The sequence below is a fragment of the Columba livia genome, chromosome 16, assembly GCF_036013475.1.
Source record: "Columba livia isolate bColLiv1 breed racing homer chromosome 16, bColLiv1.pat.W.v2, whole genome shotgun sequence".
NCBI classification, from domain to species: Eukaryota; Metazoa; Chordata; class Aves; order Columbiformes; family Columbidae; genus Columba; species Columba livia.
In genome coordinates, this window is record NC_088617.1 from 50657 (window position 1) to 78631 (window position 27975).

A 27975-nucleotide genomic window follows, 5' to 3' on the forward strand; every position below is an offset into this window, starting at 1 on the left:
GCATGATTTATAGAATTTAACTTTGTCTTTTTTGCTGCAAAGTCTGTCCTGACATTTTTCTCTTTTAGTAAATCACAGTGAGCAAATGAGACATACAAAACTTCCAAAAGGAATGTTAGTAGTGTCCAGTTTGAGAGCCATTTGACAAATGCGTTAAGATAACTGCCCAGCTCAACAGATACTGTATTTTTCCATGCTGGTACTTTGCACTTGCTGAAAGTCGTCTTTGGGAATCGAAGTGAGGGTAATCTCAACTCTAAGGGTATTTTAACTTGAGAAGAGTTAGGAATTCCTCACTATAGATTTTATGTCAGAAATCATCTTTCAGAGTTCAAATTCAGTAAATCTTACTTAAACCCTTTACAGGGGGATAGGTACAGGCCAAAAGCTGAGTTCCAGGAACAAGTGAACTAGGTGTAGTCCAGTGAGTGACTTGGTTTATGGCCAATACTTGTACAGCAGTAGGTCAATCTCTGACTGAAAATGATCAGTGTAGATGAAGTGAATGGAAAGTCAGCTACTGATCTACTGAACTTTGGACTGCTGGGCCAGGAAGACATTAAAATCTTAACAAGCGCCCGGAGTCCAGCCTGTGCCCCCGCTGCCAGCACAGGGTACCTGTGACTTGCCCCAGGGACTCCTCACCATCACACAAGCAGCCCAAGCTCAGGGGCTATAAACTCCTTTTGTCTTTATAGTGTGCAAAATCACTTGAGGAGGGCGCTCGCAGCCACCTAGTTTTCCACTGCCAGTCACATGGTGTCGCAGTACGAGACCACACTGGACGTACAATGAGATGAGCTACAGACAGGCCACGCAAGCAGCCCACAGTGGAACCCTCTCCTTTTCTTCTGATATTCCTCAAGGGTCACAAAAGCCAAAAGCTCTTATCACGGAGACCAAACAACAGAAGCTCAAGCATAGCCTTGGATTTAGAATGTGGATATGCCCTTAATGACTCGCTTTTACATCTCATGTATGCGTGAAAACAAGCAAGACTACACTAAAGTCAAGCGAATTGCAGGAACAGAAATGAGAGAAGCTTGTCAATTGCACCTCTAGGGGAACTAAAAGGACCGCAACCCCCTTCCCCTGCAACACTTCACAGCGCAGGAAGTTAGGGTGTCTAACTAAATGTGTCCCTACTTGGAAACAGACTCACAAAAGGAATTCTGCAACATTTTTTGTGGAAGTTACACTGATCTCTTTCTAGTAAAGAGCAGCAGCAAAGTGCAACAGGGTTACCCTGAGGATAGGACAGTGCAATACTTGAACAACAGGCAAAATTATTAAGCAGATGAATGAAATAAAAGTTATGTTTTCCTCTGAAAGTTAGCAACCACCACTACAAGTCTCTGAAGCAAGGGAAAAGGAGGAACAAAATATTTGGAATCATTTTGGACAATGAGTGGGTAGAGCTGAGCTAGGAAAAACAGCCACGACAACATGAAGTCATTAGTCACTTAGGAACCACAACTGCTTCATTCCAAAGGGGTTACAAAAGCAGCTGCTGACGCCTGGCCGTGGTGAAGGTGCGGACTGGCGGGTGCCAGCTCAGGACGTAGGCCAGTCTGAGAGGTCCTGGTGAGCACCACCGTGGATGTGATACACACAGGTAAGGGAGGTGACTGCAGCCGACACAGAAGAATGTTCTGAGATTTAATTACTTACATGAGTAGCAAGGAAGAAGAAAAGAAATAGTTATGGTCCAGAGGGAGCAACGTGTAACACCTGAAGCAATCACTGTAAGTACTGAATGCCTGAACTTGAGAACTGGTTGATGCGGTTTGTCACTAGGGTTGTGTGTGAAGATCAGGTAACATCAGAGGCTTGTGGCTCTTATGGTTTCCAAGGAATATGATTTAAGGAAAAGAGAAAAAGACCAACTAAAGCAGCTCTGAACAGCAACTAAATCCATTTGAGGCGATTCCCAGAACAAGTTTTGACAGCCTGAATATCCCGGAAACTGCCAAGAGGAGGAAGGACCTTTGAATCACAATGTAAGTGGAGATATACCATACCAGATATACTGCTGCCAAGCATGAAAAGTTCTAGTGTTTCTCTTTCAGGACAGGGCTAGCATGAATGTCATGTAAGCACTCTCTTAGTCCTTGTGGTATCAAAACAAAGTTTCTAAAAATGGTGCAAGAAGCGTTGGTTTGGGTTTTTTTGTAAAACCATGGAACAGTGTGGGTTGAAGGGACCTTTAAAAGCCATCCATCCCAGCCCCTGCCATGGGCAGGGACATCTTCACCAGCTCAGGTTGCTCAGAGCCCCGTCCAGCCTGGCCTGGGACGTCTCCAGGGATGGGGCATCTACCTTAGAAACGGCTGTTGGAGTGTAATTTCTCCTTTTTCAGTTTTTTTTTAATTTGTAACTTAAAATTCAGACTAATTTTTTCTTAAGTCTTTACTGAGTGTTAAAACATGATCAGTGGTAGACTGGCTTGGAGTTTGCCCTGATAAAAACTACTCATGGTTAACAGTTTGGTTGGGTTCTTTTTAAATAAAACTTTTGCTGAAATAGGAGTATGGAGCTGCTGACAGAACAGGTAAACGGGTACTTGCTTCTGGTGGGAGTTTATAGTTTCACATAAGTTGGGGACATTGGAGATAAAACCAACTCACAGTTGTTAAACAAAACCTGAAGTGACATTGACCAGTCTGGAAGCTAAGCAATCAGCAAATGCTCCTTTTTCCTTCATAAGGATTTTACATCCTGCCACACTCCCCACTTCCTCATACTTAAAGATAAATTATCCATGGCACACCTGTTTTCCTTTGTAGGAAGTTCTTGTTCTCCTGGGATTCAAGAGAACCCATTTCCTCTGAGTAAGTAATTTTGGTATCTCCTCCCATAATTACACCCACATCGAGTAGGAACATTGGCATTAGACATACATACATTATAGGAACTAGTTAATTCATTTGACAAGTCTATGGGTATTAATAACAACTGCTAACTACCTCTCCCTTCTTTCAAATTTCAGCTGACAGCACAAAAAGGTCACTGGGTTTTTTCTTTTGGTGATTAATGTGACCTGGACAACCCTGAAGAGCAAAGCAGGAGGTGTACGCAGTTCTTACAAGCTGAGGGAATGGCAGGTGAGCTCTGCGTGTCATTTGCTTCCCTTCGGCAGGCACTGTATTCAGCACTGTTGCCTTAAGATATGTGCCCTGTAGTTATCTGCTCAGATTTCTTATCTGAAGGAAAGTTTATATTGTAGTTTGTTCCTGCACTTCATTTTTGAAGAGTTATTGTTGCCATTAAGACCTGTTTGAGATTAACTTCTGAGCACAGCAGAGGACACGTGGAGGCAGGGGAGAGAGAAAAAGCAAAACTCCCATGGCTTCAAAAGGCACCATGCACAAGTCCACCCGAACCCTTGTTAAAAACTTTTAAAACGCTATTTCAGACGTGTTCTGCTTTGCATTAACAAAATTAATGTAATCCATCCTAATGGAGCTGTGAGCACGGAGCCTATAGATGGGAATTCAAAGACGCATTAAAACCCTACCAAAGGAAAACAGTAATGGCAATATCTCTGCATTTTGAAGTTTAAAATTCAGATGATTATTGAAGTGGGAAATTGCAAAGCAGGGTTCTCTCTCATTTAGTGACAAAACAAACACTTTCAAATCAGTTCTTAAAATGTTGCTCTGCAGGGAAAGCAGCAGCCTACTGCGGTTCACTGCTGTCCCGTAGTCATGCTAAAGATTCTCTTTCATCCAGCCCATCAATGCTTGCTTACATTACTTCTTTGTGGTCTTAAACTACAATCAAACTATTCCTTCTTCCTGGAATTTGATTATGGCACCTTTTTGTGTAAGTTATATTTTACTTTTGTTTCTTCTCCAAAGGGTATATGTAAATAATAGTTTAATATGCTGTACTGTTTCAGATCTGACAGTATTTTATTGCTATGCTATACGGCAGCTTGTCTGGAGATCCATTCTATAACAGTGCATGGTGTCATAGGCCTTCGTCCACCTTTTCCATCCCACTCTTTGTTGTTGTTGTTGTTTTCTTTCAAATTACCATTAATGGTGGTGGTCACATCCCCCAACCCTGTCCCACACTTCCCCCAGTCTCACTGTATGTATGATACCAGCATTAATGAAAGTGACTTGGAAGAATCTTCACCAACATACTTGCCCTGAGCATTTGCCAAAACTTGGGCTGTGACGCCCAGGGTGTTCTCTGTGGAGTCTCCTCGGCAATTACAACCGCACAGGACGGGGCCTCTCAGAGCTCCCAAAGACAGCGTAATTGCTCAGGTTCCAGTGTGGTGATAAACACAAACTATAGAACGGAAAAACAATCTTGCAAAGGTCACATACACATTTGCTTGCTAAAAAGGTAGTTTAGCATTTAAGGTGGCAAGAGCCACTTCACAGGTTTCAAACCTCAGACCATAACAACAGTATGTGTGCAGGAGGTCACTTGACATCAGATAACGCCAAGCACACTGTCAGTCATCAGAATTCTTGTAGGACATGAGGGCAGTGCCCACTAGAACAGGAATCACAGTGGTCCAGTTGTCACTTTCAAAAAAAATAATGACTTTGCAAAAGAGCCCTCCAGATTTATCAGACGATGCAATGGCCACTGCCAGGCAAAAGGAAGCAGAGCGGAATAGCTCCCTGATGCTGACAAACAGGAACAGGTTAAATCGGAGGGCTGGTTACTGCTACACTAAGTGTCAGAGCAGAAGGAAAACAGAAAAATTATTTTCTCAGCAAAGGCTAAACGGCAGATCTGGTCTGTAGATGCAGCTCCACATGGGACCCTACTCATTAAGCTACAAAAGACTGGAATTAATCCACAAACTGTAATATCAGTAAAGAACTACTTACAAAGGAACAGTTGACTAGAGATAAAAGGAAAAGCACTGAGCTGCAGAAAATCCACTCGTGGAGCCTTAAGAGTCACTTGAAAAAAACACTCTGATCAAATGGTTCATTACTGACTTGGACATGCTGACAGGCAGCAGCGTCGTCCATACGCAGATGTGCTGGGATACCGCACAGAAATAACTGGCTCATCTCAGAGACCAGAGAAAGGATAAGATATAATAATACAAGACCACATGTTTAGGGAGAAGCAACAGTAATTTCAGTGGCAAACTTACCAGCTGGAAATCATGAAGAACGTGCCAATACTTGTTAATCAAAGAATGAGGAACAAAGGGTAATGGCCCTGAAAAAGGGAAATGCAATCTTAAACTGTGAAAGTGCAAGAGTTACTCAAATTTAAATCTTACTGCCATTGTACATTGTCCAAATGACGAGATCTCATCTGGAATTTTCTTTCAGTTTATCTTTCCTGAGCAGGAATTATGAATTAGAACAGGTTCAGTGTAGAGTTACTAGGATAAGTGAACACACGAAAAGCCTTTTGGACAAGACAAAAATTTTAATTTAGCAAGCCAAATGCAGTATTTCTCCGGGTGTCGTAGTTTTGCCCCAACCCCACAACCGGCAACCAAACCCACCAGCGGGCCCCGCGGGAGAGCGGAATCAAGAAACAAAAGGCAAGAGTTGCCTGTTGGGATCAGAGCAGTTCAACGCAACAGCAGAAAGAGAAAGAAAAAGAAGAAACGCAAAGCGAGAGATTCGCACGCAGCCTCCGCCGCGCAGGACCGGCGCGCACCCGCGTCCGCCCGGCTACTCACCCGGCTACTCCCCCGGGAGGACGGGAAATAACCGATCGGCCGAGCCCGGCCGGAAAAAAACGAGGCCGGCCGGAGTGAGCCGAGCGGGGCCGGAGCGAACCGAGCCCGGTCGGAAAAAAACGAGGCCGGACGGAGAGAACCGAGCGCGGCCGGAAAAAAACGAGGCCGGCCGGAGAGAACCGAGCGGGGCCGGAGCGAACCGAGCCCGGTCGGAAAAAAACGAGGCCGGACGGAGAGAACCGAGCGCGGCCGGAAAAAAACGAGGCCGGACGGAGAGAACCGAGCGCGGCCGGAAAAAAACGAGGTAGGCCGGAGTGAGCCGAGCCCGGCCGGAGAGAGCCGAGACCGGCCGGAAAACAACGAGGTAGGCCGGAGTGAGCCGAGCGGGTCCGGAGCGAACCGAGCCTGGACGGAAAAAAACGAGGCAGACCGGAGCGAGCCGAGCGCGGCCGGAGAGAACCGAGGCCGGCCGAAGAGAACCGAGCCGGGCCGGAAAAAAACGAGGCCGGCCGGAGAGAGCCGAGCGCGGCCGGAGAGAACCGAGCCCGGCCGGAAAAAAACGAGGCAGGGCGGTGAGCCGAGTGCGGCCGGAGCGAGACGGGGCGTCCTCAGCAAAGCCAGCTGCCGGGGCCGCACCTTTAGCACAGCAGCCCTGAGACACTGGGCTGGGAGCCTTTCCAGTGTTGTTACTCCTCTGCTTAACAAGGCTCCGTTTTGGCTCAGACGGGGAGGGAGACCCCGCTGCCGCCCCGCTCCTCCCGGGGAACCACTGCCCACATCAGGGGGTGAAGCTAAGGGCGGGCGAGGCTTGGGCTTTGCTTTTCTCCTCTCACCCTACAGCGCAAACAGGACGATGTGACATGCTAACAACTGTGCTTTATTGTATGTTTTCCACAATCGTTGAGGATTTTGTTGAACATTAGGATTTTGTTTTATTTTTTAAACTTGACTGATAGAAGTTCCACATTCCATTGGTTTTGGTGGTTTCAGTTCAAACGCCGCGAGTCTCCACCGCCCGCGCAGCCCGAGGGCGATCCCCGCAGCAGCGTCTGCGGCCGGTGAGCGCCACCCCGCCCGCTCTCCCAGCCGGCCCGTGGGAGATGTGCGGGGGCCCTGCCCCGGGCCAGTCTGTCTTGCCAGGTCCGTCGGTTTACATTGTCAGAGAAATCTCTCCCAGCACAGGGATCCAGTCATACACCTTCCCTAAACCAAGAATCAGACCCTTTATCATTCAATCAATCTATTTCAAATGACTGATGTTTTAAATTAAATATTTTAGATTCTTACAGGAAATAATATAAATCAGATAAAGTGGTGATTAAAATCGCAGTCTATGTGCAATGCTTTCATTGAAAGTACCCAAGCAATGTGATTTTGAAATATGTTAAGAATCAAAGCCTGTTTTTCGGAAATGTCAATGATATTCCAAGGCAAGTTGTCCACTGACCTGTGACTCACAAGTGAGTCAATCTCACAAACCTGACTGGCCTCATTCACCAACGGTGAAACACTGGCCACGTCCAAAGTTACAGCAGAAATCAATATGGTCTCAAACACCCGTCTGTGTACTCAGCTCAAAGAACCAGGTAGCAATTACTGTCCCAGGTTTTCAAAACATGGAACGAGTTTGGAAACAAACTGTTGCCTTCCTGTTTCCCAAGCATGGAGTAATGCACTGAGTCCTACCAACACATCTCCTGAACCATCCCTTCATGAGAAAATTACTCATGAGATGGTAAGGAGACCCCAATCTCCACATCCTGCCAGAAGCACCCGACCGCGCTGCCCGGCCGGGTTCCGACACGCTCACTCACACCGGGTTGCACATAACGAATCCAGTTGTCTCCCCCCTCCAAAATGAGGCAGGGTATCAGAAGCTAGAGCAGCAAAGCTCACTAGCTCTCATGGGGCAGAGGCACCTACCCAAAGGTGCCTGACACTTACAGGGCTGTCCAGTTAACAACCACCCAGGGCAGATCGACTCTGGGAGAGTCTGATTGGTACCTGTGGAAGGTGGAGAAAGATCTTCAGAGAAAATAGCAAACGGATGTCGTGACGCTGACCAGTATTTCTAAAAATAAAATGAAACCCGGGGTCCCATACAGTGTGAGCAGCCACATGGCTTTCCTCCTGTGCATACTCTGGTGATTCCAGTGCCCGAATCCTAAGTGAGCGAGTCCTTCCCCAGGGATGGCTTTGTTCATATTTTATTTAGCGCACTTAAAGTGACATTTTCTACAGCTGTCGAGAGTGAGGTGTCATTTTGTGCATGGATATTGGCCCATACAGGGAAGGTCCCCAGCTGGAAGATGCTCTTGGCCCATGTGTTCATAGCCAAGCTAAGCAGCAGAACTCCCATAAGATTCATGAGCAACCCAGTTCTTGCCTACAAAAGAAACACAAAGACAACTGTTTAGACTGGACATCTACAGGCCATGAAGCTTGAAGGCATTTGAATATAAACATTTTAAAAACTGAAGGCTTAATTGCCGCTAATTTTAGCAACATTTTAAGTGGGCTTTCTTAAGCCAAAGGCCATTCTGCAGATGCTTACCAAGCTTTGATCCATCAAAAACATTACCATCTGTTTAGCCTCAGGAATGTGAGCAGGACCTGGGACTGAGCCTAATTTTACTCGTAAGATTTCTCTGCGCTGGGGAACTTTTCCTGCATCTCAAAGCCTGTGATAGCTGAGCTGCTGCCACTGGCCGGAACAGGAGCAGGGTCTGGGAGATCTGAGCACATTCAGGACCAGCTCTGTCACCATTTGGAGCCACAGCGGCTCCAAATTTCAAAGGGCCAGACTTTATACAGGCTCTTTCTGCATACCTGTGCCTTCAAATACTGCCGAGAACGGCATTAGACTTCAGCCTTTTCACTTCAGCACAAGTTGAACTGGTAACACTTCTGAAAATTACCATTTTTAACACTCAGGCTGATTGTTTTCAGCATTTTCTGTATCTAAAAGAACTTACCATATCCTTGACCATCAAGTGTCCAGAAGAAAACGCAATTGAGTTAGGAGGTGTTGAGACTGGCAGCATGAATGCATAGGAGCATCCTATAGTTCCTGGTATCATTAAATAGAGGGGATTTACTTTCAGACGAATGGCCTTGAAAAACAAAAGGGAACAGAAAATGTACCTTGCAGATTTGGAGTCATAGGCAGATATATAAAGGAATGCAAACAGCTCCTACACTATGCAAAGCCCTACCCCACACTCTGCGATAAATAATCACATATCTCTCCAACAACATCTGAAGGATTATTATCCTTCTGTGTTCATGTTATGCTACAGGTACTTGCTTTGCTGCTCTCCAGAATTTCAAAGTGCCTGAAGCCCAGGAACAGGAGAACCATATGGCACTTGTCCCAGCACAGACACAACAAAACCTGCCCATGAAAGGAGCAGGGCAAGGACAGAGCAGAGGAACAGCTCTTGCCAGGGGACTACCTTACCAGCTCTGCCAAAACAGGCAGAAAGATGATAATGGTGGCCGTGTTGCTGGCAAACTCCGTGAACAAGGCGATGACAATTGTGATGAGGATGACAGCCACAGGCGGCGGTACTCCCTCCAAGGGGTGCAGGCGGCCTCCTATCCAGACAGACAAACCAGACTCCTGCAGAAAGGGAAAACAAACACGCTGGAGAGCAGAGCTCTGGCCTCCCTGAACATAAATGGATCCCTCCTAGAACTGCAAGTTACACACGACCTTCACTGACCCACACAAGCACCGGTGGGAAGTGTCCTCAGGGTGTGTAACAACCAGCAGTTTGAAAGGAGCTGCAAGATGTCTTAACCTCCTTAGTTATCTGCTCCATATCATCATGACTTGGAGCTGCAAAACACTACCTTCAGGAGCTGTGACCCTGCAGATGCAAATCTCCCAGAGCCAAACAAGAAACCAAGTGACACCCTGATAAGATCCAGCTCCGTCGGACAGGATGACTGCAGCGTGGTGTCTGCAGCAGGTCTCACCTCACAGCCCTTGGCCATGGCAAAGCCTCCTCCGAGCAGCAAGATGATGTTCCAGGGCACCGTCTCTTGGGCCTTCCTCCAAGTCAGCAAGGGCTGCATCTCCGTGTTTGGTGCTAAACGAAGAAAACAACCCTCACGTCAAACACCCATCCAAAGAGGACCACGTCAGTCATCATCTGATACAACGAGCTCATGGACCTGACACCAGGGCTGGAGCTTACTAAACATGAGTTGCTCATAAAATATACATATGGAAGCTCTTAAGGCAGACAATCAAGAGACCATTTAAGTTAACATCAAATCTTAAAAAAAAAAAAAAATAAATAAATTCTAGAACTTCAAGATTTCTTTGAGGCTTTCTTGAGGGAACATTTAATATCAGGTTAATTTTTTCTCTGTAACAGACATAAACATTATCTTCAACAGATGGTAGTCTGTGGAAGGAGGACATTTTCTAACATTTCAATTATGAAGATATTATTAATTCTCCACTTGCTGTTCAATAGCCAGCAAGTTTTATGGCAAAGAGCTCATCTTCCCTAAAGGCCACCTCTCAATTCATGGTGAAGTGAGCCCTGTCACATGAAGGACGCACCAATGGGACTGCAATTTTCTGCTGAACAAGGGCACACCTCTTTTACCCAGAGGAGCTGATTCAACATCTTCCTGCACATGAACAACACGACAAGTGTGCATGAATCAGAGCAACAGCAGTAACTGGTATTTTGTTCCCACAGACCCTGGGCAGTGCTGCACCATCCATGAAGGGATCGTCAGCTGCATCTCCACATTAACACCAAGTGGCTTATGAATTAAAATTTTTATCTCATCGCTACTTGAAAAGAGAAACTCAAGACCACAAAAGAAGACTCCCGGTACCAGAACCTGCTGGTGAGTTTGGGCTTTAGGAGTTTAAATTCTGAGTCATTCTTAGGGACTGAGGAAGGGCCATTATTACTGAATATGGACAACTCGCCCAGCCCTGCCCTCTGGGAGGTTCCTGCTCCCACCTGAGGGACAGGAGCTGTTTGGGAGTCAGCAACCAAACCTCTGCAACACTGATTTCAGTTTTCTTCAGCCCACCCAAGGGTTATCTCTGACAGCTGCGTGAGCGCCTGAGTCACCCCTGCAGCCCGCAGCAGGCGGCGACTGCTGAACCTCTCCTGGCACTTCAGGAACAGACACTCTGCAACCGCGCCGCCGAACCACGGTGCTGCGGCCAGCCGGCGGGGCGGGCGCGCACGGCCCAAGGAGGGGCATGTTGTCTCCTGCTTGGTGCCGGCCCTGCCAGCGCGCAGGTGAGGGCAGAGTCCCGCCCCGAGCGGTCCCCTACTCACCTTTCAGGTCAAACCACCACCTGAAGGAAGGTTTTTGCGAAGGGAAGAAGAACAAAATAATCACAATGGTGATTCCAGTAACCGCATCTGAGATAAACCTGTCCAAAAACAGCAGAAACACTGGTAAGAAAAAGCCTGTAAAACAACAAAGTTCATGAGAACAGGGATTTACAAAAGAAGATTACAAGTTTCCATCAGGTTTGAACAAGGTTCATTGTTCACAGTTCTGTTCTTTTTAATTCCCTGTCGAGCTGCATTTCTAAGATGGGCTTTGAAACCCCTAGAAAACTGCTCTGCAAACGTAAACACCGAGATCTAATCCCCACCGCACTGATGCTCTGGCTGTTCTGCTCGTGGAATTGTGGTCAGTCCATGACGGGTTGCGAGGACAAATTTCCCCAGCTCATTGCAAGGAAGAAGGGATGCAGAGCCCAGACCTCTTCGCAAAATGATCAGACTGTACGGTGAAAGGCAAGCTCCATACAGTAAAGAGCTTAAGCATGTTTTTGATTGTAAGGAACTATTAACTGATGAGGAAAAAGTCTATAATTACTTTGCTGTATTAAGGAATCATTTATTAAGCTAGGTTTTATTGAAAAATAAAATGAAGGTCTCTTCCATTAAGAAATAATACCACCCTCTTTCACACCGACTGCTATATCCATTCATCCTCCCAAGGTATGGATGCCACAAGGGAGACAAACTCATCAAACAGACAGGATAGCAGAAGGGATGAGCTCTTGCCATCCACCTTCAGCCTCCAGACCTCCAGTGGATAAAGAGTTCAGTATTTCACTGCAAATGTACCTATAAGCACCATTCTCAACATTAAAACCCTAGGGGTGGTCTCAGATACACACGTGACAACTTCCCACTGGGTTTCATGTACCTCCTCCAAGAGAAAGAAACAATAAAGCTGGCTCTGCTTCTCAAAGCTCAGCTTAATTTATTCCAGGAAACCTGAGCAATAGTGTTAAGCGATACAAAGAGAAACCCCAGAATCTCAATGACTTGGAAAGCCTATTGAAAAATACGACAGTGCAATGAAAATAAAGTCTTACCCTGGTGCAAACAAGCTTGCCCAACCTGGAATGAATTTGGGATCCCTGGAGAAGAGCATGATTGCAAAGATGCAGAAAAAGAAGAAAATTGCCTGTTCTGCAAACCTAAAATGGAAAGAAATGCAGTTAAAGTGCTGCTGTGCTAAAGGGGTCGATCCAACCTAGGACAAGTATGGAGCTGAGGCTGCAGCAGATTAGGTGAGAAGTTAGGCTGGTTTTCTTAAAATAACTACAGTGAAATATTGGAATAGCTTGTAAATCTCTTTGCAAATATTGATACTAGCCAGCAATTATCTCTTATTGGAAGGCATTAAGAAGAGGCAAGGCAGGCATCAGGAATGCACAGACCAGATGTCACAACGCGCACGCAAGGCTGACCCTCTGGGTACAGCAGAGGAAGGGCCAAGCGGCTCCTCACGGCCGCCCCTCTGGGCACTGCCCCCCGGGATGCGCCCAGGGCACGGCCAGCCAGGGACTCCACTCGAGTTCAAGAAACGTGAAAGGATTGGCTGGGGTTCAATTCATAGGGGACAGCAGGAACAAACTTCAAGGTCAAAACCTAAACAGTATCTCTTAGGTACATGACAAACAGCAGGGGAAATGGCAATATCATTCACTTAGTATCAGGCTTGACTCCAGTCAGTCAAGATTTAACCAAAGCAACAACTCAAAACACTGTTTAAAATCTCCCCGAGCACAAGGAAGGGCAGTTAAGCTACTGGGAAGAGGCCACTCGCACTGATTTTAAGTTATGGGTTTGCTAATCAAATTGGTAGAGCACAGCTTAATGGACTTTCTCACTCCTAGACCTCAAAGTGGGACTTTGATTCTTTCAGAGACATTTTGCAGGCTGCTTGATAATGTACTGAATGGAACAAGTAAACCAATTTCTTTCATTTACAGCACAGGTACAGACAATTGTCTTTGAAGAACCACTCCATTTTCCACTCAACAGCAATAATTACAATGTTGATAGCAAGACACAAACATCACTGAATCTTCACAGCATCGCTGTGAGTATGAAAATATTATTTTACAGATGGAGACACACAGACCACTTAAGGCTAAGACTTAGACTTTCAAAATCCTTCACTAGCCCTGATTGCCCAGAATATCGGTGGCCGGACACACCGAGGGTTTGATTCTTGGAGACACGCAGCTTCTGTTCCCCCTTTTTTTGGCATTTCTCGTAAGTCTGAAACTCATGTTTCTTTCTGCTGGTTCCTTCTCCAAAATGTGATCCCCATTACTGCAACTCACACCGAGCTGTTTCCAGAAGATGAGACCTTCAAGAAACTACAATAAGAAGCTACAAGTGTCTTGTTCTTTCTTCACCTAATACAGCTGAAGAAGTTATTCAGAAAAAAATAATGTATTCCGTGACATGGATCTGACTTCTTTCCATATACTTTCTTTGAGCAGCTAATTAGTGTTCTTAAAGCATATTCACAATCCATATGATTCATGTCTATCAAAGGATTCATCAGCCCTCTTAACAAATACTTCCAGCTTTGCACAACAGATATGCACAAACCTTCACCATTCAGACTGTGTTGGTCAGTACGCAACACACACAAGATTGCTTTTGTCCCTGGAGTAAAAAAATTACAAACAGCAATTAAACAACCCAGCGTGAATTCACTCTATAATACGAATGTCATTCTTGAGAAGGCTGGAGTACAAGCTGCTATTTGCAATTATTCCTGCAGGTGAAGGTGGAGAGGCTGAAGCATGCAAAAAGCAAACTGCAGCAGGTTACCAACACTGAGTGGAAACATCTATTTCACTTTCTTCTGAAAAAAACTTGGTTTCCCCTAGGTCTCCACTCTTAAGACAGGACATTTCCGACCCACTTGATTTCGTTTTCATTTCAGTTCCATCTTTATCACTCACTTTGTTGGACCCAGTTTCTGATAGTCCTCCTTTATCACTTCTCTGGCTCGGGCTTCTGCATCCACTCTTACATTGGACTTTTTTGTTCTCCAGCCCCTGACAAGAAACAGAATTATATGCTTACACACCTCTAACATAAGTGACACAACAGTAAATGCTGTATTTTCTAATGCAGTACACACACAACTCTGCATATTTCTCCAGTGTCCGTCTGTTCCGCAAGGTTCAGAGAGCCGCACACCTCTGGCGGCTCAGTTCGCATTACTTTCAAATCGTGAACACTGGTGATGAAGGTCTCTGCTGTAGACACAGGCCACAAGGCCCTATTTTATATATTCTTTCTCATTACATTCATACAAAGGAGACCTGCAGAGGTTAGGAAGTTTCCTTTCATTTATATTCTAAACCAATTCCTCCAACATGGGCTGTGATTGCCAAAAGAATGTCCCAGCACTGAAGGATTTCCTCATCTCTAGGAGATACCTACTTGGGCAGAAGAACTAGGAAGAGGGGGACACGGAAAATTAACGTCTCTTCACTTCTCAAGTCACTTGCAATTTCCTGAGTGATCCCAGGACGCTGCTGAGGATCAACAAAAATGTGAGGAATTTTTAACTGGCCGGGAATGTTAATGTGCTCTTGGCTAAGCCTCTTAGCTGTAAGCTGATGGCACACACTGATTGCAGTATGTGCATACAAATGATACCTTCATATCTCACATCCCATACCACTGAACCTTGTTTCTAACCCTGACTGTGACCTTATTAAAGCAGCAAACCCCAGCTTCCCGCGCCAGGCACACCCACCCAGCCCCAGGGCGCCTGCACTTCCCTAACGCGTCGCTTTCAAAGGGACATCCTGGCTGAACCTTCTATGTGGATGAATGGTTGATCATTCAGAAGGTCCTGAACCTCAAACAGATATGCCTAGCCCTTCAACTTCTGATTTTTTGCAGGGTGTTATTAAACAGCAGCTTCAGCTCAGCTCAGCCAGCCAGTACCTAAGCCTTTTACTTCCTTTTGGATTCAAACAAAGAAAACCCGCTATTGCAGCCATGTCCATCTGCCTGGGCTGTGCTGCAGACACCGAGGACTTGTCCACATAGAAAGCCCAGTCACGATCCCGAGTCATTGCAGCCAGAGCAGCCCAACAAACTCCTGCAGACACCCGGTTGCACTTGTCCAGCTTTGCAATGACTCTACCGAGGCACTTGGCCACTGGGGAATTCTGGTATCTGCGCTGGCCCAGCTATCCCAATAAAGCTGGGCTTTGTGCTGACATAGACGAGCCAAACAAAACAAGAAGCATCACGTTCTCTGAGCACAAGACCAACTTTGCATTTCACCAGGGGCTTTGGCCAGCACAGCCAGGGCTTCAGGGGCAGGACATCAGGGTCATGCCCCAACCATCACCGTAGGACACAGGAATTAATTCAGGCTCCACAACACCCAAGCCCTGGGCAAGCAATGCAAAGCCACACAGGTCTAAGTGGCTGTGACCCCGCGGAGCGTCCCACGGCAGCACACAGCTCCTCCCGCAGAGCCCCAGGAGCGCTTCAAGGATCGGTGTTTGGCATTTTCTGGATTTAAACTTTCCCATTGATTTTTTCCCGTCTCTGAGACAATGTAAATATTTGGACACCTGTTCTCTTCCCCAACACTCTACCCCCTCTACTTGTATTTTTAACTCAAAATAACAAAGACTTTAGTAAAGACTAGAAATTCTGTATGGTCCCTGGAGGATGCAGGACCGTGAGTTTGTTACTATGAGTTGTGAGAGCGCGCAGAGGGAGAAGGGGCTCTGAACGAACAAGAATGGCAAAGCGCAACTGTTTAAATAGCATACACTAGGGGCTGCGTGTATCCAGCAAAGATTTACCGGAAAAATATGTTACTCTTAGTTACAGACTAACTAACATGTTGTTGTAAAATTAAGCCCTGTTATGAAGCAAGCTGTTCCAAAAGCAAGTTTCTGCCCCAGGAACAAATCCTAGCTCTTTTCTGTTCTAGGAGATTTTTACTAATTCCAGGGGAACCAAGATTTCAAACTGGTCTTCAAAGTTTGATCCTGCTTTCTATTCTGTCAATGAAATTTGCTACAGGCTCGGGTCAGGCAACCTTAAAAAAATGCATGTTTAACTGAAGGAATATCTAATACATATCCTGTACACGAACATATCTGAGTTAGATAAAGTATATGACACTATGAGAGATCTTTAAGAAGCTGTTATGCAACAGGAATGCTTAAAGAAAGATGACTTGCTATAGCATGAGCATCCTGAAGTTAGTGATGAAACCCCCCACCATCCATTAGATGATCTTGGGCAGAATCAGTAGATTTAGCATGAGAACCATGATGAACATGTATTTTACGATGCTGGCACAACCAGATGATGTATATATAGAGATAATATAGACATACCTTAGGTTAATTCCTCCATACAGAACGGAGATCCATAGCCATCCCAGGAGAAGAAAAATCAGCATTAAAGGAAATGCAAACATAAACCAGGAACCAAAGTTCACTACATCACATTCTGGAAAATAACTAAGCAAATGGGGAAAATCAAGTTAACGCAAGAAGGGAAAACAATCCTTCAATTTAAGGGCAAACAAACATCTGAAATCAGCAGCAAAACATCCCACAAACTCAGCACTGTGCACTTACAAGCTGTTCCTCTCTGTGCATTAGCTGTTACCCAGGTACTAGAAGCCGTGGGGAGTGTTGTGTTGGGACACCCCCCCGGCCACCCCCTCTCACCAAGCCCCGCTGTGCAAGCCCACCGGGAAGGTCTGGAAACCTCTCTCCAGGTGCGCTGGTGTTTTCATACGATCATAATCCTGAACAGCCAGGATCAAACCCTGCTATAATAGCTGCTGGAGAGCCTGCACATGGTCCTCCTGGGGACGCTGTACCCGCCTAGGAGAGAGCGAACGTTCTGCTTGCAGAGGCCAAAGTTAACAAATACCCACAGCCACTTGGCACAAATCTCTGCTCCTATGCACATAGGAGACATTTTTTCTGACTATGAAAACAGGCCAGAAGCTCCGAGTTCCTTATTTTTCTTCCTACCATTCAGTGGTAGATGTAATTGCTCACAAAACACTACACAGGCTGTTTCATCAAAACAGTTACCAGATTAATTGTGTGTAGTCAAGTTCCATTAAATTCGATGGGATTAAGAGCATCAGGAAGGTGAAGCACATATGCACTGGCTTGGCTGACAGCCTAACTGGGTGCACTGGAAACCTGCTTATTACAGCTAAGGCTGTCTCTGCTTTCATCTGCTCACAAAGTTTCACAAAATGCTCTAGAAGGGTCTAAATTTTACAAACTAGCCCTAAGCACAGAAGGGCATTTCCTACAGGGATGGCGAACACGTCTCTCTCTTTTCCAGGGTTTACAGGGCTCTCCGGGACGGCTTCTCCTACCTCTTCAGCTGTCCCAGGAGGATGAGGTTTGGCGCAGTTCCCGTCAGCGTTGCTGTACCTCCGATGCTGGCTGCATACGGGATTGAGATGAGGAAACCTTTCCATATATTTGTTTTGTATTCCTCCTCTTTCTTTAAATCTGAGAGCGTATCACTGGTAACCTCCTTCTCCTCGGTCAGATCTTTGCTTTAAAATAGTCCAAAAGAGAATCCAGTGAAAACCCTGGTTTAAATACAGTGCAACCACTTCAGAGCCTTGACAGAAGGAAATTTCCCAGTTTTTTAGAAATCCAAGCTAACCCTGAGCAGCCGTGCGGCTGAGGGGCCTGCTCGGGGAGCTGCCACTTGGGACCGGCCGCCCTGCACAGGGCAGAGCACCATCGGCACCCGTCCGCGGGAGCTGAGGGCACACGTGCCTTGCCCAGCCCCTCAGCAACTGTAACACTCGGCATGAGGTCCACAGGACCGCTAAAAGGAAAAAAGAGTACATATATATATATATAGCACTGAGAGGAGAGAAACATCTGTTCCTGAAAAGATGCTTCTTTCCCACCATTGTTATCAAAACAGGACCATCACCGGTGTGTAAATCCTGGTGGCTTCTACATCACCAGCTTCACACACTTGATGTTCCTGAGAAAAACCAAGGCAGAATTCCGCAGCAGGAGACACCTCTGGCTACCATTTCAGAGTGGCTGGCAAATCTCTGCAGTAATTTGAACATGCAGAGGGATGCTAGACACACAGAGGAGGATTTCTATCATCAGGCTGCTTAGTGATTGGAATGTTTGGTATAATCAAAACATTTCAATTATTGAATTTCAAATTCCTAAAACTTAGTCTAGCTCAGGGGATAATTCTCTCTCAACTCTCTAATACAAACTTTATAGTTAACTTACTCCTCAGTACTTGCCAGAAACTGCATCTCAGTTGGTACAGTGTAAAGTTTATTCTGCTGTAAAGATGCTGAAAAAGAAAGATGAGGACTTTAAAACAGTTCAAAGCATCTAGAAAATTCTCCTTGAACCAAACAGAGGAACGGAGGAAACTGCTGTTTACAGACGAGGGGCCGCGCAATGGAAGTGCAGGCTCGGGCCGCGGGGCCAGGAGCGCCTGGCAGGGGTGAATAAGCCCGTCTCTTCTTGCCACCGCTCCGGTCCCACTGCAGCACCCAGCTTCTCCAATACCCAGACACTCGGTCCTTTCACTGCCGCCACTGGTTGGACTCTGGGGTCTTCTAATGTGACCAGGAGTTCCAGGGTGTCCCTTATCAAGTCACAGGTCTGGGGTGGGCTTTTTAAGGGAGGTTTAGCCTAAGCTTATTCTTGGGAAGCAAAATTGTTTGGTCTGATGTATCTGTGAGGCACGTTCCCCAAGGTACAGCAGGAACGCTCCCTGCTACCGAGCTCCATTCCCAGGGGATGAGAATTCTACTCCTTGCAGACAGCTAGCGCAAAGTCACCATAAAACTGTAACTGACTCTTTAAAGACAAGATTGGGACACATTTGGGGAATAGGCTTCAAACCAGGCCCTCTGAAATCCACCCCAACAGCATGGGCTGTTCGCAAGCCCAGCATCCCCTCTGTAAATGACAGAGCCTGCAGGTTGTGCAACCAGTCCCCAGCACAAGCTTAGGACCACCCCAGGGATTCTGTTGCACACCCCATCTCCAGGGACCATCCTGCATATCTCACATGGGCTCGGCCTCACTGTCCTTATCACCAACCACAGGGAACACAGGCAGGACTCAGGAGCACTTGGGGAAAGGGTTCATTTTGACCAGAACAACCAATGTTTTCTTTGGCAGTAAACTGGGAGGTGCACACCACTCTACCACACACATATATAGGAGAAATCCAAAAATCAAAAGACAGAAATGCAATACAATCACCGTTTTTTTACAAGATCTCACACTAAGGCTTGTGACATTTGCAGTCTGGCTCATGGTTTGACCTCGTGAGGCTGGGAGTAGACAAGTGCCGTTAAACCCAGCTTTCAACCTTCCTCCTCAGAACTGAGTAACTTGTGAGCTTTATCCACCTTCAGGCCAGGTGGCCCTTCCCCATCACCACTGGCTCTGCTGCCTTTCCTAGGGCTCTTTGTCTGGTTTTGGGTCCCTGCACCTCCCCAGGTTTTGCATGTAGACCCCATTTCCTGCCACTGCCACCCCAGCATTCCCCAAGTTTTTCTTGCCCCCCCTCCTCAGGCTGAAACACCGTCCTCTTTTACCCATATATGCACTGAAGACCAAAAGCCGTTGATGGGGAAGGGCCAGCGGTCAAAGTCTCTGGACTTGCTCACATGTACACCAGAGACACCAAGCTCATTCCAGCTCAGTGAACCAAGGAATTTTGCAAAGTCATGTTTTACACATTGCTAATTTACCAAATTGCAGTTAATTGGTTTGGATGCACACATGCTGAGCTTTCATCCCCACCATGCCATGGCTGAAGGATGTAATTAGAAGGACAGACATTAACCGATGGCCGACTGTTGATCCCCCAAAGCATTTAGCCCAAGGCCTCTTAGCACTGATGTCCCATTCAGCCTTAGTGCTGGCTCTGCAAAGAGATGGATTTCATTCCACCTCTTAACATTTTTCATTTTTTTCCCTGCTTGGCCCAAGCTCCCATCCCATTTGCCAGGACCATCTGAGTTCCCTTTGCAGAGCCTGCTCGTGGTAACCGTGCAAAGGAAAGCCAGAGTTTCTGCAGAGCAAACTTTTCCTGTGAAACTTGTAAAAAGGATTTGAAAATTCTTACAGGTCCATAAGTCAGAACAGGCCACAGACCACTGAGGTAGGACCTGGCTGTACACACCTCCCACAGAGCCATATAAGAAGGATTCAGTGGCCATTTCACAGAAATAACTCATATCTCAGAGGCTTGTCCTAGAAAAGTTTGGCTTTAATCGCCTTTTAATTGTTTCTAAAAAACTGAAAAGGCCTGAGAAGAACTGTGCTGAGCCAGCGAGGCACAGGCAGCGGCGCTGGGGCCACGTTGTGCCAGCACGGGCCACTGGCCGCCAAACCAGGCAGCAATGTCCAAAAACGCTTATTTCCCACCTGCCCCTTTGGAGACATCACTTCCAGGTCCATGACCCACCAAGACACCTCAAGCACTGCCTGCAGTTTATCATGAATTTGAAGATGATACTGGAAAAAAAAGGGTGGAAATATTTTCCTGTAATTTTTACCTGTAGATATTTAAGCTGCTCAGAGAAATGAAACATCGCCAACGGTGGGCCAGTGGGCAGAGAACAGGAGAGATGGCCAGGCTCACTAGCACAGCAGTTTCCCCTTTGCCACGCGCCTATTACACTGTTTGTGTTTAGGGCTGGAGATGTCAGACAGAATTGTAGGAATCTGTAACCCAGCTCCAAAACAAAAATTCTGGAAGTCAGAAAAAGCTTTTGACCTATAACATGCTGTCCACACAGTGGAACGTAGACACAAGTGATTGCAACCTTGAGGTTCTCTCATCAGCAAAAAACTGTGACCAGCTGATCAGACACATCCCTTTAATCCTGGCATGTGTGTGTAAGCAAAGCCCTTCACAAAGCTGATTTCATACACTTGTTGAGAGTTCCTCAGAAAATCAAATGTCTTTACATGCTACATATTCTTTAATACATTTTTAAATAAATTTTATTTTAGACAGTTAAATATTTTTTAGCCTGCTTGGCCCTATTACAGTGTCATTAAAGTATATCCAAGCAAATTTGCAAACTGACCTTACCATATGCCATTGTGAAAGTTGGCTTCCACATGCGGTCCACAAATGAATCTGCCTGTCTTTTCTGACACACAGATTACAATTCAGATTATAAAACGGACTATACCTTTTTCTCAAACGTGTTCCTTACATTCAGTCAGGTTTCACCAGGTCTGTGAAAACACTCACAGAAATAACCCCACTGGAGATGTGCAGCCAGCCCTGGCTGCCGCTGACACCCCACAGCCAGAAAGCTCGCCTTCGCTGCCCCGCTCCAGGGTGTAACGCTGGATCCGGCACTCTTGACTGACTTCAGCTTTAGGGCTTCCTTCAAGGAAGTCAGCTTTTCCTCATCCATTCAGAAAGATTACAGAAAAGGACGGGTCTACTTTGGGAGACTCAAGTCCAGATTAAAAGTCTATGAGAAAACCTGCATTTTGGTGTTGTACATTTTACAGATGAGGACTCCTTCACTTCTACTTATTACTTTCATAAGTCTCTACCTCAAGAGAAACATACATCATCACGTCATCACATGATATTTGCAAAGCATCACTTTATTCATTCTTCTATTTGCATGCCTCTCTCTTTGTCTTTTCTGGTTTCTCTCACCACTATAAGCATTGTGAGCCAAGGACATTAATCACAGAACCCCAGGGTGTCAGGGACTGGAAGGGCCCTGGAAAGCTCATGCAGTGCAATCCCCCCATGGAGCAGGAACACCCAGATGAGGTTACACAGGAAGGTGTCCAGGCGGGTTGGAATGTCTGCAGAGAAGGAGACTCCACAACCCCCTGGGCAGCCTGGGCCAGGCTCTGCCACCCTCACCAGGAACAAGTTTCTTCTCATACTTAAGTGGAACCTTTTGTGTTCCAGTTTGAACCCATTACCCCTTGTCCTGTCACTGGTTGTCACCGAGAAGAGCCTGGCTCCATCCTCCTGACACTCCCCCTTTCCATATTGATCCCCAGGAATGAGTCCCCCCTCAGTCTCCTCTTGTCCAGCTCCAGAGCCCCAGCTCCCTCAGCCTTTCCTCACACGGGAGATGCTCCACTCCCTCCAGCATCTTGGTGGCTGCGCTGGACTCTCTGCAGCAGTTCCCTGTCCTGCTGGAACTGAGGGGCCACAACTGGACACAATATTCCAGGTGTGGTCTCCCCAGGGCAGAGCAGAGGGGCAGGAGAACCTCTCTGACCTACTGACCACCCCCTTCTAACCCACCCCAGGTACCATTGGCCTTCCTGGCCACAAGGGCCCAGTGCTGGCTCATGGTCACCCTGCTGTCCCCAGGACCCCCAGCTCCCTTTCCCCTACACTGCTCTCTAATAGGTCATTCCCCAACTTACACTGAACCTGGGGTTGTTCCTGCCCAGATTCAAGACTCTACACTTGCCCTTGTTCTATTTCATTAAATTCCACCCCCCGCCCCCCCAGCTCTCCAGCCTGTCCAGGTCTCTGATGGCAGCACAGCTTCCAGTGTCACCACTTCTCCTAGCCTGGTGTCATCAGCAAACTTGCTGACAGTCACTCTGTTCCCTCGTCCAAATCACTGATGAATATATTGAATAACACTGGCCCCAGCACTGCCCCCTGAGGCACTGCACTGGGTACAGGCCTCAGCTGGACTCTGCCCATTGACCACGACTCTCTGGCTTCTTCCCTCAGCCAGTTCACAGTCACCTTGCTACCCGCTCATCCAGTCCACACTTCCTCAAATTAGCAATGAGGATGCTGTGGAGACTGTGTCAAATGCTTTACTGAAGTCAAGACAGACCACTGCTTTGTCACCATCCAGCCACCTGGTTATGCTCTCATAAAAGTCTGAGGTTGGTCAAGCGTGACTTCCCCTTGGTGAAGCCATGCTGACTGCCCCTAATGACCCTCTTATCCTTGATATGCTTTGAGATGGCACCAAGGAGAAGTAATTAATTTTGTGCTTGCCAATGTTGAGGACAACAGGGGTTTTGACTTTATATGTTCCCAAACTCTACTATATCTAGTCACAACTATACAGACAAATAATTTCAGAAGATAGGGTCAAGAAGGTTCAAAGCAGACTGACAAAACACAGTGCTTCTACAGACACAAAACTATAGCAAGAAGGTCAGTGGGGTTGATTTTGACAGACGTGACTGGTCAAAAATTCATAAAGGAAAGGAGATAAAGCAACCTGGAGTGCAAATATCTCATGATTGCTAGACATTAGTGAAGAACACTTAATTATATCTTTATTAGAGTATACGTATGTTTGAGTCATCTTATGGGGACTCATTTTTCTGCCTTAGTGGAGCCAGTGGGAACCAAAAAGCCATTGCTTTTAAATCGCAAGAGCAGAAGAATGACTAATTAGTACAAGAAAGAGAAGCTGTGACTACTGATCCAGCTATCAGTAATAACTGCAAAGGGGACTTCATGACTTCATTTCTGTTTTGCTATTTCTCATCACTGTCTGCCAGAAGCCCAAACTCCTGATAAATGACTTGTGAAGAGAGGGCTGGAAGAAGAGCTAATCTGACTGCACACCCCTGCACCCTGGTCCAGCCTGTCCACAACCTGCTTGGGAACAACACCAGCAGTAGCATCAAGCTGGGAAATCACAAAGCACTTTATAAAGAGGTATTTAACCTGACAGCCTTCCCTTCCGTCCTCCATTTCTATTCCAGCTCAGGCTCCAGTTTCATGGGGGAACAAACAGGAAAATGAGAGGAGAACCCAGCTGTCCACGGACACACAGCAGCCCTGTGTGCTGCCATGGAGGGGCCATTGTCCTCACCTGTGTCCTGCTCTCACCGCCTGGGTGGCCCCTTGCCTGTCCCTGCAGTAACACACCGTTAGGTAGCACTTATCTGCCCAGGTATCACTATCTACAGCCCTGGCTCTGGCTTTCCCCGCAGGGAGACATCCGTACGAACCCCACCACCACTGTGCCACAGGGCTGGGCTTCAGCTGATGCCAGCAGCAGGTTTCTGGAGCAGGTTGGCTGAGCATCACCATGTCTTGGTTTTCCCAGACAACTCAAAGCTTTGCCTCCTGCATGACATGCGGAAGGGGCAGGATAAAAGGAAGCTTTATGCCAATACTCTTCCACCATGGTAACCATGCATATATCAAAACAGGACTAGCACTGAGATCAAGTTGCAACTAAGAAACCTGGTACTTGTGCCAGTGAAGTCAATAAAATGGGACACATTTGATGGTGGCAGGGCAGATCTCAGCTGGCTTGTACTACTGCCCTGTCTCAATTACCTTGGTTTTCTTCATTTTCCCTGTTCATATCCTTAGATGTGTCTTTCTCCCCAAAGAGGCTTTTTAAAATTGCATTTGCAATTGGAAGCATCATAGCAGTGGAGGCAGTATTACTTAACCACATGGACAGGAAAGACGTTGTCAACATCATCCCTAGAATTAGTCTGGAAGAGAGAGAAAAAAGGAAAAGCTGAATTGCTTCAGTTTGGCAAGCTGTCTGATATATTGTAGCTATAGGAAGAAAAGCTCACAGGCAGGGATAAACAAAACTAATAGGAAAAAGGACTTCTGTGACTACCCTGTAACTGGATGGGGCACAACTATGGGGCTGAACCAAATGATTCTTCCTGTGTTCCACTGGCCGCTGAGCAAAGGCAAACAGCTGAATAAACCCAACAAGCTGGAAAAAGGTGGTGTGGACAGCCCCCTGGTATGGGAGACAGTGGCATCACAGCCCACCACAGCAGAGCTGCTTTGCAAGCACATGCAATTCACATCCCCCATGGAGATCCCCCTGCCACCGCAGTCACCTGGCTGGCTGGACTCCCACCAACATGAGGACCCGGAGCGCGATTCTGCGGTGTAAATTCCACTCCTCAATGGCTGAGGCCATGATTAAACCACTGAGGAAGAGGAAATTGGTGTCTAAAAAATATTGGGAGCAAACTTTGTTAGATGGTAGAATCCCCAGGAAGGGAAAGAGGACGATGGGCAGCAGAGCCGTCACGGCCAAGGGCAGCGCCTCCGTGCACCAATACAGGGCCATCAGCAGGATAACATAGAGACATCTTCCTTCCTGCAAAAGGAGGAGAGGGGAAAAGTAAGACGTGGCATTACAGAGATGTCTTTTTACTTGGAGATACTTGAACAAACAAAGTGCACCTATTACTTCTTCAAGGATACAGTATTTCTCCCAAATAACTTCCATCAAGTGCAACATCTTCCCCCTTACATTCTGTTCAGAACTTAAACCGATCCTCTGAGACCACGGCAAAACCCAAATCCTCTCCAACTGCCTGAGCTTCCCATGGGCTACAGGCTGGCAGGGCAGTGAGGCATCAGCCAAGGAAGCTCTGGAGAGGAGGAACTGTCCCAATATGTTGAACCAGGGTGCTAATCCTCAGCAGGCACTGCTGCTGACACCCTTGGGTGTCCCAGCATATGACCCTGCTACACTTAAAGTTTGCACTCGCTCTCCAACTTCCACAGACTGTGCTTTGCATGACTATGGAAAAAACAGCTTCAAAAGAGGGATGTATTGAGTCCTCACATTTGCAATAGGAGACACAGAGGAAGATTGCTTTTCTTGGATCAGAGTCTCCAAAGAGGTCTGTGAGAAACCACTCCACGGCAACCCACTCCAGTCCCTATGGGCATCAGTAAATCAAGCACCCTGGTGTCACGCCACTTCCTGAGGGCATGGAGCTTGCCCATGCCCAGCATCACCCCAGCCAGGGCTGGCAGGAACCCCGTGCCCCCGCACCACGGCGTGAATCCATTCACCTGCCCAGGAGGCACAAACTAGACCAAAGCCATTTGTCATGACAGCCACAGCCAAAATAACGAGTGACAGAAAGAAGTCAGGAGAGCAGCTCCAAGCCAGGACAGGAGAGCCCCAGGGGACAAGTGGAGCCCAGTGCCGAGCTGGGCTCATCACAGCAGGGCCGAACGGGGATACTGACAGCGAACACAGGGCAGAGTGCCTGCAATGCTGTAAATAACAGCTGGGAGCCATTTGGAAGCCACAGAGCTATTTATTTGACCAGTCTCTTCCAGCTTGTTGAACAGGTTGGATTGTTACTCAAAGGCACCTTTGTCCCTCTGCTTGGACCCTCCTCCCCTGCACCCAGGGCTGGGCGTGCTGGAGCTTTTGCTCAGCAACGTACCCACAAAGTGGATAAAAAACAACCATGGTCATTGTGAAAGCCAAAGAGTAGACTCTACCAGTATCCTTCTGGATACATAAAGCCAAGTGGATTGAAACCAATACAGATTCATCATTTAATACATCTGTAGTGTGTGCCTGAAAATTAGCAAAAATGACAGAACTTCTGATTTGCTTCTAGCATTCAAGCTTCGCATTTCACAAGCAATTCCAGTAAAGCTTCAGTGCACATGGAAATGTGAATACCACAGAACTGAGATTAATTTGCCCTGATTTTTCTAATACTTTCGTTGCAGCAGAGCAAGCACTTCTTGTGACGTTCCCAAGGTCTGGATTTACAGACCACTTGCAGTCCTCATTTCAGATACCAATGAAACGACACACAAGACACTGAAGTGAAGCCTTCACATCCGGATGCCAGCCTGGAGCCTGGCGGTTCCCATGAGTTCCCCACGGCTTCGCCTCCTCCAAACCAGCAGGACCAGAGCAACCAACCTGGCCATGCTGAATTTTGCAAAAACAAAGAATTGTGGTTTAAAATGTTTGTACAATGGATTAGTGATTTCTTTTCCATGGCAACTGATAATTTCTCTTTACTCTGATTCTTTTTATACACCAAAGAAATAGCTTTGCTCTCACTAAACCCTGTTCTTTTTAATCTCTAAAGGCCACATAAATAATTTTTTTCTCCCACTGGCAAAATATTCTTTTGTTTTCTCAGGAAAGCTGCAGCAAAGTGAACTTCAAATAAACCCACTTTGCCTCATATAGGGGTCAGGCAACTGAAAATATTTAGCAACACCTTGATATAAGAGTGTATCAGTGAAGGCTTTAATTCACTTGATGAACTAGAAGTGTGATTTTAAAAAGCTAATTATAAACCAAGGGAAATTTATTTTCTGGTGTACGGAAAATATTCTGGAAAGCATTGCAATGAAACAGCATTTTTCTAATAACTGATTGTCAGTGCAAGATCAAAAGCCGAGGGGCAAAATTGGAATAGGGCAAAAAAACTACTCTGTGGATGGTTTTCCCAAAATTTTGAAACCTGTATGGATCAACAGCAAATTACTTCAAAAAGAAAAGTGTGGTATTCTACCCCGAGAGAGACCAAATTGCACCTATATGAAACAAGTTCTTCAGGTAAGATAGGAAAAACTTTGAACAAAAAAAAACAAACAAGACCACGTCAGAATAACTTAGATTTGCAACAAGCATTCCACAGAATATTAAAAAAAAATTAAAACTGTTAATGAAATTGAACTAAAGTCTATATAAAATTGAAAGGTTTTTGGTTTCAATACATCTTGCACACGTGAATTAATTAATGCTCCCAGTACCCAGCAAGTTTGACTAGTATGCCAACAGCAACTGCTAACAAATGGCAGAAGAATGGCTTTTCAGGGAGATGGTCACCACCGCCCACACCATTGTGTGCAGCACCATCACCCTCACACGAGCTTTATCCTTCCACCCCTCTGCTCTGTCGCCATCAGACTCCTCTCGCCATCAGACTCACTCCCTCCTACTCCTCTCGCCTCCCTGCAGCTTTGTTTTTATTTTTTTTCAAAAAAAGTCTATCAAAGTTCAGGGGGGGAAATGGTGGCACATACGAACTTCAGAATGGGTCTTGTGATTGGGTTAATTTTATACCCATTTAACGATTTCCAGGGAATCAGTGGCTCTGAACTGCAGCAGCTCTCCTGTCTGTTGCTCAAGAGCCTTGGGAACAACCTCTGCCCCTCCAGACGCAG

General features: G+C 46.4%; 1 protein-coding gene and 1 long non-coding RNA gene across 29 annotated transcripts in view; one reads left to right on the plus strand and one right to left on the minus strand.

Annotated features, from left to right (window-relative positions):
• Nucleotides 1-27975, minus strand: part of SLC13A3 (solute carrier family 13 member 3) — a 59638-nt gene that overhangs the window by 25057 nt on the left and 6606 nt on the right. For 15 of the 21 annotated variants that reach the window (XM_065031673.1, XM_065031674.1, XM_065031671.1 and 12 more), the window contains exons 2-14: nt 24867-25132; nt 24337-24500; nt 18276-18342; nt 17378-17563; nt 16368-16493; nt 13947-14042; nt 12054-12158; nt 10993-11090; nt 9656-9768; nt 9135-9296; nt 8650-8787; nt 5675-8060; nt 5132-5199 (exon numbers count right to left, since the gene is read on the minus strand). In XM_065031673.1, coding sequence (XP_064887745.1) covers nt 7875-8060; nt 8650-8787; nt 9135-9296; nt 9656-9768; nt 10993-11090; nt 12054-12158; nt 13947-14042; nt 16368-16493; nt 17378-17563; nt 18276-18342; nt 24337-24500; nt 24867-25132 — 1707 coding nt within the window. In that variant the 3' untranslated portion in view covers nt 5132-5199; nt 5675-7874. The remainder of the gene's footprint in view (nt 1-5131; nt 5200-5674; nt 8061-8649; nt 8788-9134; nt 9297-9655; nt 9769-10992; nt 11091-12053; nt 12159-13946; nt 14043-16367; nt 16494-17377; nt 17564-18275; nt 18343-24336; nt 24501-24866; nt 25133-27975) is intronic. The other 6 variants (XM_005502670.4, XM_065031688.1, XM_065031682.1 and 3 more) reach the window with 3 other exon arrangements.
• LOC110358994 (uncharacterized) lies at nt 1473-21525 on the plus strand. Of its 8 annotated transcripts, none has more exons than XR_010466501.1 (6): nt 1473-2000; nt 2787-2831; nt 2990-3104; nt 8974-12251; nt 12957-13066; nt 17344-21525. It is a non-coding gene; the product is annotated as an uncharacterized LOC110358994 (long non-coding RNA). The 8 variants fall into 8 exon arrangements; XR_010466499.1 differs by lacking the exon at nt 17344-21525 and having other exon boundaries at nt 8974-10546; nt 10734-12251; nt 12957-15679; XR_010466496.1 differs by lacking the exon at nt 17344-21525 and having other exon boundaries at nt 12957-15679.